The 13,899-nt window shown below is 47.4% G+C and overlaps 1 protein-coding gene across 3 annotated transcripts in view; it reads right to left on the bottom strand.

The window, feature by feature from the left end:
• Positions 1-12,556, bottom strand: part of Slc16a9 (solute carrier family 16 member 9) — a 36,000-nt gene extending 23,444 nt beyond the window's left edge. For all 3 annotated transcript variants that reach the window (XM_041656611.1, XM_041656610.1, XM_041656609.1), the window contains exons 1-2: positions 12,320-12,556; positions 898-1,124 (exon numbers count right to left, since the gene is read on the bottom strand). In XM_041656611.1, the coding sequence (XP_041512545.1) occupies positions 898-1,093 (196 nt within the window). In that variant the 5' untranslated portion in view covers positions 1,094-1,124; positions 12,320-12,556. The remainder of the gene's footprint in view (positions 1-897; positions 1,125-12,319) is intronic.
• Positions 12,557-13,899: the final 1,343 nt, after the last annotated feature.

Here is a 13,899-nt window from a genome sequence, read left to right on the forward strand (position 1 = left end):
ATACCGTGACCATGCCAGCCACTGCATACATCCTCTGAATTATTAGATCCCTGGGACAATGTGTGCTCCTTGTTATGGTGAGCCGTGTGTGTGTATGTGTGTGTGTGTGTGTGTGTGTGCATGTGGAAGTCGGAAGACAACACTATTGCTCATGTTCTTAGATGTTAAGTCTCCCCTATTTTTCAAGACAGAGTCTCTAATGAACCCAGAGTTAATCCAAGCTAAGTAGGCTGGCTGGTAAGTGAACCCCAGGGATCCACTTGTCTCTACCTCGCCAGCTCTGGGATTATAAGTATGCGCTAAAGCAGCCAGCTTTCCTGTGGAGTACTCGGGATCAAACTGACATCCTCGTGCCCAATGTCCCAATGTGCACTTTATATTTGAGCTGTCTCTCCAGCCCCTATGCCTTGTGAGCCTCTTTAGAGGCAGGAAACCTATGTTTGCAGCACAACTTTTTGTTTCTTAAGATTTTATTTCATTTCATTATCTGTATATGCGTGTCTCTCTATCTCTCCTTCCCTCCACACACGTGTGTGAGGGTGCCACAGAGGACAGAAGGCAGTGTCTGATCTCCTGGAGCAAAAGCAGTGTGCCTTCTTAGCCACAGAACCATCTCTCTAGCGCTTCGCCTTTTCGTTTCCATCCTCTGGCATGCCGCCTGTCACTTTGGCGAGGAAGCTAATCATAAGATGAATTGTAGGCCTGTGGAATTCCATACTTTCACACAGACTCATTACAGTCAAGGAACAGCCGCTACATCTCGACGGTGACGAGCAGGGAAATACACATTAGGCTTCGAATGTGGAAAAGCCCTCCGTGCCCTGGGCAATGTTGATGAGATGACAAAAGCAACTAAAAGATTAAAGAGTAAGAAAACACACAAACAGATCCACTTACTTGCAAGCAAGCCGACGCCACTCGCCAGGGATCCCACCCAGGCTGTTTTTCCTTTTCCTTCACCGAAGGCATCCAACCACTCTATGTACAAGACCCCGACGGCCAACGGGGATCCGTAACAGAGGAACTGAGTGAAGAAGGAGACGGCCACAATCACCCAGCCCCATCCGCCATCAGGTGACTTCGGAAACTCCATGGCGAGTCAACGCGGTGCTTCTCTGTAGGTACTTAAAAAAAAAAAAAAAACCAGAAAAAGAACATTTAGAATGTGACCAGCACAGGGTTTGGGATTAAAATACCTCTTCCTGGGATGGAGGATGAGATGGACCAATAGTTAAGAACACTGGCTGTTCTTGTAGAAAACCGGAGTTTGTTTCCTAGAACCCATGTTGAGTGGCTCACAACTACTGATAACTTTTACAGCTTTAGGAGCTCTAACACCCTCTTCTGGACTCTGTAGGTACTGCACTCACACACACACACACATGTGCACGCATACACACACACACAAATAATTAAAAGTAAAATAAATTCTTAGTATAGATAACACACACTGTGCTCTGAGCATACCCACACCCCACAATGAATCAATACAATGGGATTTTTAAGAAGCAAGAGGCCTGGGCACTTGGGAAATGTTTTCAATCCAGTCCTGGGACTGGCCTTCACACCATCAACCCTGCTCACCCGTGATCACCATAGGAAGTTATGGTGAGCTCGGGTGAGGAATTCTTGTCTCCAAGGGCTGTCAGCTGAAGACCTTTTGCCAAGCGTTCTTTTATTTTGTTCTTCTGATAAAAATCAGCATTTGGACATTTGTTTCACGCATTGAGCATCCTTTAAGGTTTCACAAAATTCTAGTCTCCTTTTTTATTTATTATTTTTTAACCAGTGTGCAGATTCCTGTTCAGAATCCCCTTTAAGGAAAACACGGTTTTAATTCCCCAAATTAGATGCTGTAAAGCAGGAGCAATCAAACACCTAATAGGATGGACAGGCTCTGAAAAGACAATTGAGAACCGACTGCATTAAAAACAATTATCACTCTCTAGGAAAGCACAGGCTGACAGGCAGAGACAGATCATGGAAAAAACCTAGACTTTTCTGGAAGGTAAAGCTGAACACTGTGTCCCTCAAAAACCTAAGCAATTCCTTTCTTCAGAGACAACCTTTGTCCCACCTTGCCATGGGCCGTGCCCGGGTGATATTTCAACACAGAGGGCAAGTAGCGTCATTTCTCACAGGAAGTGATTAGGACGACAAATCTTGGAAAAGGGAAGTGCCTATTAAGCTAGCCACGGGGACTTGACCAGGAAGTTTTCATGGTCAAGGACTGAGGGGAAGTGAAGGCAGCCAAAACAGGAGCTGAGGCAGAAGGCTTCTTGTATGCGCGGGGCTGGCTTTAAAAGTGGGATTCATGAGAGGGTGACTTAGGCATGAGGAGCAACAGGACCACTCACGGGAGACCTGGCTTCCCCACCAAGGACACTGAGGCTTTGGAGAGGAATTTGCGGGGACTATGATTGGCTTTGAGATGTCTCCGGTGTGAAAACGTTCGAGAGTTGACGGTGGAGATGACTACTCTAATCACGACATGCTAAATATCACCAAAAGGCAAATTTTACATAGGTGACTGGTGTGGTATGTGAAATATAACTTAATACAACTGCTATGTAAAATGTTTTCCCTCAAATAAATGTCCACTCCAGCTGGCTCCATTTGCCTAAGCTCATTGACAGTCTCTTCTGATTGCTTGCTTTTGCTATTGCAAACGATACTTTGATAAAACAATTTTTGTTTGTTTTAAAACAAGGCCTCAGATAATAGTCCAGGCTGCCCCCCAATCCCTGTTTGAGGATGACTTGCACTTGGTGTGTGTGTGGTGTGTGTGTGTGTGTGTGTGTGTGTGAGAGAGAGAGAGAGAGAGAGAGAGAGAGAGAGAGAGTTTCTCTATAGCTTTGAAACCTGTCATGGAACTCTGTGTAGACCAGGCTGGTCTTGAACTCCCAGAGATTCGCCTGCCTCTGCTTCTGGAGTGCTGGGATTAACGACGTGTACCACCACCACCCATCTGACGACTTGTACTTCTGGTCCTCTTGTTCCGTGCCCCCAGTGTTGTGATCATAGATGGGGGCCACCACTCCTAGTGTATTTTTATGAGGGAATTGATCACAGCCAGGCAAACACTCTATCCTCTGAGCTACAGGCATAAGGTCTACATAAAACATATATTAATTATATCATTAAATTTGGGTCTCATCTCCAACAGATCTCATTTTGTGTATATAAATATTCCAGGGCAGGAGCTACCACACATGGTAGCTTGTCGGGCCAACATAGGTGAGATTGTGGGTTAAATCCCCAGAAATATTCCCCCAAAAGAAAAACAATCCAAAACTCTAAAAGCAAATCTCCAACACTTCTGATTTTTAGAGCATTTTTGGTAAGGAATCTTCAACCAGTATTAGGACGCGGTTCCTTTTTGAGTTTCTAGTTCTGGGTCTCAGTGCCTTAGTGAGTCAAGAGCATGTCGGTTCTGACCCTGAGAAATTCATCTGGCAAGCTCTCTACACACACCAATGCCAGCCCTCACTACAGACTTCTCTACTGGCAAGCCTGCTGCTTCCGCTTCCACTTCCGCTTCCGATTAACTTCCTGGGGGATTCTAATACTGTGCAGCTGGAAGCAAGAGTCACTGTCCCGAGGAATGGAAGAACACACTCTGGTCAACTGTCCCACGGCTCCCTCAATGACGAAGGCCACTGGAAGGGAAGGATCTAGAGGACAGGAGGAGACTTTGGGCAAACAGAGGGAGTAGGGCTAGGGTCAGTCCCTCCACCCTGGCTTAGTCATCCAGGAAGCTGTAACAAAGTCCTGTAAACTGTGTGGTTTATGAACAATAGAAGTTTATCATACAGTTCCTGAGGACCAGGAGGCCACGTCAAAGCCCGCTCTTCTATGTGTGAGGGTCACTTTCTGCTCAAGTGAAAACTGCCTTCTTATTGAGTCCATACACAGTATGGGAAGGGTGGGGGTGGAACTCTGTGGTTCCCCACATCTCAGGATCTGGTCTCTTCCCAAAGGCCCCATGCCTAACACTTCTAAATCCATTATTTTAGAGATCCAAATTTTGATGTTATTGGGGGTTTTCAGAGACAAGTTTTCCTGTTTAGCACAGGCTAGCCTAGAAAGCATGCCCCTCTTGCCTCAGCCTTGCCGGGCATGCTAGAATCCAAGTATGATAAACCATGTTTCTTCTAGATAAAGGGAGGACGTTAAGAATTTAGGTCACAGAACACCCCACTCCCATCACCCACCCACAAAAGCCAGGCCAGGCTGTTGCTTTAGGTCTGCCCCTTATCCACACCCTGAAAATCTTGATCAAACAGCCCCTCCAGACTTTCAAGGAGAAATGAAAAAATAAATTCTTGTAGAAATAGTGACCACAGCCAAAGCGACTGGCTTTAGGAAGCTGCAGAAGAAGGTACAGTCTCTGACACACCAACTGTAACTTCACCTAAGAATCACAGATGGTGGTGCAGGTAAGTAGATCTCTGTGAGTTCAAGACCAGCTTGGTTCTGCACAGCAATTTCCAGGCCAGACAGGGCTATATAGTAAGACTGTTGGGAGAAGGAAGGAAAAGAGGAGGAGGGAAGGAGGGAGGGAAGGAAGGTTTGAACCTACATCTTTACCATTATAATATCAGATAATACGACTCGTGACTATTTATCTATCTATCTATCTATCTACCTATCTAGACTATCATTACCTGAGTCATATGTAAACATCCATTCTCCGACAAAAACAGAGTAAAACCCTGTGAACTACAGCACTGTAGATGAAAATGGACATTTTGCAAAGGGAAGTCAGGCCCTCAGAGACAAATACTGAAGTACTCATTCACAGGTGGCAGCTAAGGTAGTTTGTCGCCTCAGAGTATCTTGTAGGACAGAGGACACCAGGAGCTAGCAGAAGTGACAGGAAGGGAGACAGGGCTTGAAAATAGCTACCAAAATCCAGTTAAAGCAGGATTCATCCTAATGTTCCTTAGCATTGTAAGGTAACTTCAGTTAGGACCATTTCACTACATATTCTACAATAACTGGAACAGACATAAAATGATAAATATTTGAAGCACTAGGAATTGCTAATTACCCTGATACAACTGCTGCACTCTGCACATGTGTCCCGAACCATGACTCCGTACTCCACAATATGTACAAATACTATGTCAATTAAAAATAAGGTTCAGCCAGGCAGTAGTGGCGCACGTCTTTAATCCCAGCACTCGGGAGGCAGAGGCAAGCGGATCTCTGTGGGTTCAAGGACAGCCTGGTCTACAAGAGCTAGTTCCAGGACAGGCTCCAAAGTTACAGAGAAACCCTGTCTCAAACCCCCCCCCAAAATAATAATAATAATAATAATAATAATATTCAAACCAGGCAGTGGTGGCACATGTCTTTAATGCCAGCACTCAGGAGGCAGAGGCAGGCAGATCTCTGTGAGTCCAAGGCCAGCCTGGTCTACAGAGAGGTTCTAGACAGGCTCCAAAGCTACAGAGAAACCCTGTTTCAAAAACAAAAACAAAACAAAAAGATTCCAATAAATTCTAAAAGGCTGTAGCTAGTTTCTTTCTTTCTTTTTTTTTTTAAGTCAAACATTTGGAGATGCCTGCTATAGTTATTAGTGTACAAGACAGGGTTGACTTGTCAGTGTATGGGCCCAGACCAAGAACATACCGCGGCTCTGAACTGTCATGTCAAGCCCCCTGGGAATCCTCTCGGGGCCAGCTCAGGCACATAAGCTCCACGGCCTCTCCGAATGCACCGTTCTCATTTTGTTTGTTCAAACGTGTTCTTCTTGTTGTCAACGACAGCTCTGACAGTCAAGCTACAGCCAGGCCCGCTTGTTTATAACACAGTTCATTGACATGAAGCAAGGAGTACAACACACAAGCCTGGAAAATCCCAAAACCCATCTCTGAAAACCCAGTGCAGCTGGGTGTGGAGGCACAAGCCTTTAATCCCAGCACTTGGGAGGCAGAGATGTGTGGAGCTCTGTGAGTTTGAAGCCAGCCTAGTCTACAAATAGACAGGCTAGCCGCCGCTATGTAGTGAGACTCTGCCTCAAAAGTACATACATACACACACGTATACAAACACACAAAAACTAAATATTAAAAAATCCAGTTCAGTTAAAGACGTTCATTGTACAATTTCCCTTGGAATCGTTAAACCTATACCTTTGTTTTCCTTTCACTTTTTGGAGCTGGGTAAATGCACTATAAAACAATCTAAACTGCTTTTATGATCCAACTTACAAGAGCAAAATCCTGAACTTAACTCGTTTGATCAAAATTCAAGGAGATTAGCAGATTGTTCTGTTTAAGAAGGGGGCTGGGCATCATGAAGGCACACTTTTAATCCTAGAACTTGGGAGGAAGGGGTAGGCAGGTCCCTTTGAGTCCCAGGCCAGCTAGAGCTACACAGTATAATCCTATTTGAAAAGCAGGAGGAAGAGAGTGTCTGGGCAAATCATGCAGGCTGAAGACAATGGAGAGTTCTGAGCGCCATGAGCTGGCCTCTGAATACACACCTTGTCCAAGAGGAAGACAGTTTACTACGCCACACTGGGATGGAGTACGGAAGAACAGCCAAGGAAAATGTTCAGAGAAACACCTCTGGATCCGGGGACTCAGCCACACTAAGCGTCGCTGGAATGAATCCTCTAACAGCCACCATTAGCTACTGAACTCTGTGACATGATCAACCACGGGGTCATGAGTGAAGAATGCCCTTTGACCTTCAAGGCTTGGTAGATGTCCTCAGTTGAACCTAATGATCTGTCACCATGACTTGCCAACTTGACACAGTCTGGAGTCACCCAAGCAAGGAATCTCAGAGAGAAATGAGGCAGCTCAAACTGGCCTGTGGGCATGTCTGTGGGGGCATTTGCTTGATTGGTGATTGTGCAAAGGTGCTTCTGGGCTGTATAAGAAAGTTCCTGCCAGCAGGCCAGCAAAGCTGCGTTCCTCCATGGTTTCTGCATCATCAAGTTCCTGCTTGAGTTCTGTCCTCACTTCCCTCAGCGATGGACTGCAACCGGGAAATGGAAGCTAAGGAAACCATTTCATTCTCTAAGTTGCTTTCGGGCAGTGTTTTACAGCAGCAACAAGAGAGGAAACCAGGATAGCAGCCTAACGCTGGCCGCGGGTCACCACCAAAGGAGCAGAGTCACCCATTCTAGCAAGGCAGGAAGAGGCCAGCAGTGAGTCAATGGATTCAGGCGAAGGTCGCTGAATTACACATTGTCGATGTTAAGGCCAAATCTGGTCCCGAGATTGTTTTGTTTGACCTGTTCAGTGAGGTCGCTTTTGTTGTGGTTTTTGGCAAGTTTGAATGAATTGCCAATGCTTCGGTACTGGAAGATTACCCTTAAAAATCTGAATTTCAGTGTCCCCCCACCAAAGAAAACAGAAATTCTGCCAATGTTGGGTGTAGTACGATTAATAAAAACTCAGAGACAGTTATTAGGGTTCAACCTGAAGGTCAGAAAAGCAAAACAGCCAGCCACTAGCTCTTACCTTTACCTCAGTCTGAAAATGGCGATCCTGCCTCCTGGAACCCTCAGAATGAGTCTGTGTATGAGAGCTGGCTCCTCCCATCTTATATTCCTCTCTAGGGCTGGGATTGAAGGCTTGCACCACTTCTGGATGGTTTCTATGGCAAACTAGTGTGGTTACTGGGATTAAAGGTGTGGGTCACCACTGCCTGGTCTATAAGGCTGACCAGTGTGGCTGTTTTAGTCTCTGATCTTTAGGCGAGCTTTATTTATTAAAAGACAAATGAAATATCACGACAGTTGGGCCCTTGTTTTTTATGTAATAATTAGTTGAACCTGACAAACTTTGGTCTTTGTTGGCTGAACATCTCTCCAGATTCTTCCACTCTCTGATAAGTCTGGATGAGGGCTAAGTGTACTTAGTGTCTCACCTTGCCTGCCCTGATACCCCTGGCACAGCCCCGGACTTCTTTATTCACTCGGTGCCTGTCTCACTGGCCATTGGCTTCCTCACCAAGCCAATGAGAAGCCATCTCTTCTAAGTCCTATCCAGCCTCAGAGAAGACATTAAACAGGATCTATTAACTATTTGGAGTCAAAAGGTTTAACAGAATCAAGCTTATAAACACACACACACACACACACACACCCCGCCACCACACCCAGCTTCTCCATAGATGCAGGTTGGCAACGTCACCTCTATACGTCCTGCCCGCACCATGTGCTTTGTGCTTCCAGCATTTGGCTACAGCTATTTCATGCCACCCAGCCAAAAGCTTGGCCCTGGAGTATCCTGGTGAAGTGATCCGTGACGAAGACACTAAAGTCGCTGACGTGACCTTCAGTTTCATAGTTTTATACAATTTACTCGTCATTACTTAGAATCCAATCTGATCTCTGGAAGCTCTGTTTGATGGTGACCCTAACCTGTGCACCAGAACAAATCCTCCTCCTTTCCCCAGTCCACCGAAAGGCCATCACTGTGATGAGAAAAGCTAAGTCACGCAGGCCTCGGTATTTGCTGATAGGGTTCGCAGGCATGATGTTTGCCTTCTCCTTGGAACACAGTCCTTTTGAGAGCTCGACACTGTGCACTAGTTACCTGAACTATCCTTTAGCTATTGTAATTGTGAATTATCTGAATGAATCTAAAGCAATCTACTGTCCTATAGTTTCCCCCCACCATAAATGGCCAAATAGCACAGGAGACCTAAGAGAGAGAAACTGGGAGACTCATGGGAACAATGACAGCAGTGGAGACCCAGGGTTCCTCGGAGGCTCAGGCTGCTCTCACCTTCATATCTGAGGTCACCAAGTCTGCTAACAGTTTTTCTTATCCTGCTTCTGCTCAAGCTTAAGAATTTCTTTTAAAGCATGTCATATAACAGAGTTTGTTGGTTTGCTTAGGTGAGGTTTTCCCTGCACAGCCAGGCTGGCCTCCAATGTGCAATCCTCCTGCCTCATCTCCCAAATACTGGTATGAGAGGTGTCAGTCACCATGCCCACTTCCGTGTGACAGGTTTAAAGGGAACAAGAACACTGAAATATGTAAGTGAATGTATAGAATGACATCAGTCAGAACGACGGGGGTGGAAATGCTGAGAGGCGACTCCAGGACTCAGGCCCAGCACTTAACAGTATTAATAAAAGTCAACATTTATGACTACGCCAACGATGCAATGCAATAACTCAAGGGAGAGGCTCTGAAGGTGGCAAATCGGGTTCATATGTTTGATTGACTAGTTTCTTCCTTTTGATATTGTTTTCCATTGTGTATATGTGTGTGTCTGCATGCATGACTGGGGGTGCCCATGGAGGTCAGAGAGTTCTATCTGTCCCTTTGGAGGTGGAGTTACAGGCAGTTGTGAGCCACCTGATGTGGGGGCCGGAAACTGAACGTGGGTCCTGTGCAAGGGGAGCACATGCTAACTCCCGAGTCATCTCTCCAGTCCCAAGATCGACCTATCAAAATTCTCAGTCTAAAATCAAAACAGTGCAAAAACGGCGTGGCTCTCTTGACTGCAGGCTTCAGGAGCATTCATGGTTACTAGCCTTACAAATAAGGGAAGCCGAGAGAAACTGCTCTTACCCCACCGGCCCAGAAGTTAAAGATAGGTTCCTGCTGAGCACAACTCCACCATGACGTCATAAAACACAGGTCCAGGGAAAAGCACAGCTGAAGGTGCATCGTTGTCGGAGTCAACCACACTAGCTGTTTCTTTGCTTTCCCCGCCAGTCACGTGGATGGAAAGCAGACACTGAGATTTGAGTCATTTGCTTAGGGTAGTGGTAACTCACAAAACCAAACTGAAAGACACAAACTTAGGAGAGGACCCAGATTGTTGGGGCCAGTCCTAAGGGCAATATTCAGCCACACTTCAATGTCTTGGCCTCGGGTATGGTGTTTGGCCTTATCCACCTCCCAGCATCATCTAGTATAAATTCCAGGGTCCAGCTGCTTCCAGAGGCTGTGGTTCCTATGCATGCAGCCGATCAGCCCCTATGTGTGCTAGGCTCTGGTTCAGTGGGGACTCCTTCCCACCAGGAAGATCCTCTTCTCACTCCAGTCTCAATGAAGAGCCTGCCCCCACCACAGAACTTTTCCACTCACAACCCCAGATGAACCACTTTTCTTACTATTCAATATTAGTACACTGTTGGTGCGTCTGCCCTTGAACTCCTCCTTCTGGGCCATCTCACACGACACATACATGGAAGAATGCTGTCTATGCTACTAGATTCAACAGAGGGCATGCCTTCTATTTTAAATTTTAGACTCAATAATAAGTTATAGCTTAACTCTTCCGTTCACAAAAATCACTTAGTGTCTACTGAAAAACTAAACATAGGCACTAGCTGGCTTAGAATACCTGCTTTTCTTCCTTTACAATTTTTAATTAAAACTGAGATACTTATTGCTAGGGGAGTCTTTTCCAGAAAGCTGCAATCCCTCAAGCAAAACATTGATTCCTGTCACTGCGGCCCCCACAAATTCTCCACACAACTATAGTCTCTCAATAAACATTGGGGGACATTTCAATCTAGAAAAAGACCACAAAAAATTGAGGGTTCAAAAGAGGGGATGAAATACAAATGAGAAATCCGATCTCATCTGTTTAAACATCAGCCTCTTGGTCTATTCCAGTAGTTCTCAACCTGTGGATCAAAACCCCTGGGGGTGCTGAATGGCCCTTTCACAGGGGTCACACATCAGACATCCTGTATATCAGATATTTCCATTATGATTCATAACAGTAGCAAAACAACAGTTACAAAGTAGCAACGAAATTATTTTATAAGGCTAGGAGGGGGTCACTACAACATGAGGAACTGTGTTAAAGGGTCACAGCATTAGGACCATTGAGAACCCCTGGTTTAGACAGTGTCCAGGTCTATCTGAAGCCAAAGACACCTTTTCTGACATTCAGACACTAGCCACTGCCCACCGTCATAGCTAGTATTGTAGAGCAGCAACGAAAACATTAAGAAGCTAGTCAAGAGTTCCTAATGTCTTCTTTACCACTTTATTACACACTTGCCATTCCCATAGACCCTTCCTTAGAGATGTGAAGGTTGCTTGCCATTCCACATCACCTTATCACACCCTTGCCCTTCCCGTAGACACTTCCTTGGAGACGGGAGGGCTGCGTGCCTCTCCACTTACCCAAGAAGTCTGTTCTTTGGCCATGTATCAGTGGTGCTGCTTTACACGTTTTTGCCAGCGTGCAGGTGAAACGATTTTCTTGTCTAATTTCTATTTGCTTGTTGAGGGAAACTCTGGGTACCAGCGCCACTCCTGGCACTAACACAGGGTCCAACTGAGGCTGGACCCAGCATGAACACCTTTCTTTCCTCTTCACCCTCTTTAGCATCTGTTACCCGAAAACATCTAAGCTGTTTCTGCTCTGGTCTAGGTGAACATGACAATCTAGGCAATTCAAGATATCTAAATATTACGACTGAACTGTAGCCCATGAGACAGGTCCAGTGAGGTTATTAGGATATCAACATAAATAATAACATGTAAATAATATATGTAATATAAACGCTGCCTAAACAGTCCGAATTGTTTGTGCTGCATACACCTGCCATCCCCAAGAAAGAGGTTTTATCCCGACTTTGATGGTCAAGTTCAACGGCTTGCTGCCTTCTGCAGTGCCTCGGTTCACAGCTAAAACCAAAGCAGGTTACCTAGGCGAACCAGAGCCGAGGCATGAGCACCAAAATCCTTCCAAGTTTTGTTCCTCTGAGCTTCCAGGTGGCTGAGGAGCTGCCTGGCAGCTAGGCTCCTGCACGCTGGAGCGCAGCCCGGGGGCTACACTGTCTGGCGCCCGGCAGGACCCACCCGCACCACGCGCTGCTGTCCTTACAGTTAGACGCACTCTGAGCCCCAACTGGAGTCCCCCCAGCACCTGAGCCCACCTCTACTGGAGCTGCCTTTTGGCAAGTGAGGAGTGAGGACCCACCCTGGGTCGTATGCCTCTTTCTGAACTGCCACCAACACCTGCAGAAGGTATCCCGGCAGACTCATGACAGGGGGTTCCCGCATATCTCCCAGATCTCATCCCCTTGCTCCCCCTACTCCACTACTCCACGCAAAATGCAGTTCTCAGATTCCTGGAAGTGTTATGCAAAGGCAAGCACTCTTTTTTCTTTCTTTCTTTTGATCTTTTTAAAGGCGAAGGGGTGCAGAGCACGCTGCGGCGTTCTCAGGGCACTCTCCGTCCGGGGCAGACAGCCGGACCAGAAGCCGGCCGCCAGCTGTGCACCCGCGGGTGACAGCGCCGCCTTCTCTCGCTGCAGTTTGCTGAGTAACAGATTTGCTCCGACCGGGACCTCCCCGGCTTCTGGGGCCTTTACCTGAGTCCCGGGCGCGGCTGGGGCCGCGGTTGCTGATCCCGGCCGTGCGCTGGGCGACCGGTCCCGCCGCGCGCGATCCACCGCCGCCGCCCTCAGCCCCAGGGACACGTGGATTGCAACCCTCCCCGCCGGCTCCACCTTCCAGCCCCCACCCCGGGAAGTCACTCCCGGGGTGGTCCCACTCGCCGCTCTCCTTAGCCGAGGCACCCTGGCCAGTCTAAACCGGTTGAGACTGCACGCCCGCTGGGGGAAGGAAGAGGAGGTGGAGGAGGAGGAGATGGAGGCGGAAAAGCTGGCTGTAGGGGCGCTGCGTCTACTCCGGTGGCTTCAGGCCACGCTAGGAGGCGGGAGGACCGGACCCGAGTCCCCTGGGCACCCCCACCCAAGGATCCCCATGTACCCCCGCCGAGCACCGTGTGCATTTGCGAGTAGCCCGGGTCTGAACATGAACATAAGGGTCGCTTGCTCTCCCTGACTTCCCGGGGCCACTTGAGAGCCTCCTGGCCGGAGTTATACTGGTGGGCAGTGATCCCAGAGGAACGCGCCCTAAAACTTTGTAAAGTCGGTACTCTGTGGCAGTGGAAAGTAAGGACGCCAAGGGCTTTCCTTTGTGACAGCTCCTCGGGAAAGGAGGGCGCTCGGCAGGACGAAGACGGAGAAACTGTATGAGGATGGTCAGGTGTCCTGCATTTGTACCAGGCTAACTCTAACTTGTAGTACAGGACAACCGGCACCGGAGCTACCAGGCACTGCACTCCGCCCTGTCACAGACGCCCACTGCAGACAATCCCGGGCCTCCAATGGCTCAGAAATGTGCGGACACTACTCGCTCCAGGGATATGCTCGAGGCGTGTGCTCGCCCTCTGCCCCATGCGTGCAGTTTGTCTGTTGGGATTCTTAAGAGAACAAGTCTATCTAACAGCTAGAGAATTCATTCCCTCTACACCTGGCAAAGCCTGAATTCTAACTTATACAAGGACTACCAACCGCTAAGTAAGTTTCGGCTAAGTTGCCTAGACTTTTCCAGCTTATCTCCTTATCTATAATATCAGTGTGAGATTCTCAGAATCTTGCCTGCTTCGTGGAGTGTGCAAGAGTTGAGAATTCAGAAAAGGTAGGGGACCTGACCACACCTACCACCACGAGAAGATGGTTGGCTGTAGCCCTTCGCCCCTCTCTATTCAGGTTATGGGGAAGTCCCATCAAAAACATGCCTGAGCCTGGAGAGAGCTTGCCATCCCCAGCACCCGATTATAAACAAGCCTACAAACAAGCTATTGTAACCACAGCATGGGAGAGATTGAGCCTAAAACCTAATCAAAAAGCCCCTGCCTCACACAGAGACCCTGATTTCAAAACCAGGGTGGATTGTTCTTACACACACACACACACACACACACACACACACACACACACACGAGTATCTCTAAATAGAAGAAAAATAGGGGAAATATCTCATAGCAACAACAGTCCAGCATGGTGACTCACACCCATACCCAATTCAAAAGGCCAATCTCCAGGAGTTCAGTGAGTGTTAGGCCAGCCTGGGCTATGAAAAGCTTGTCAAAAATAAACACTAC

The sequence above is a fragment of the Microtus oregoni genome, unplaced genomic scaffold (assembly GCF_018167655.1).
Source record: "Microtus oregoni isolate MIOR12 unplaced genomic scaffold, Mior012 000007F_ref0000211, whole genome shotgun sequence".
Taxonomy (NCBI): Eukaryota; Metazoa; Chordata; class Mammalia; order Rodentia; family Cricetidae; genus Microtus; species Microtus oregoni.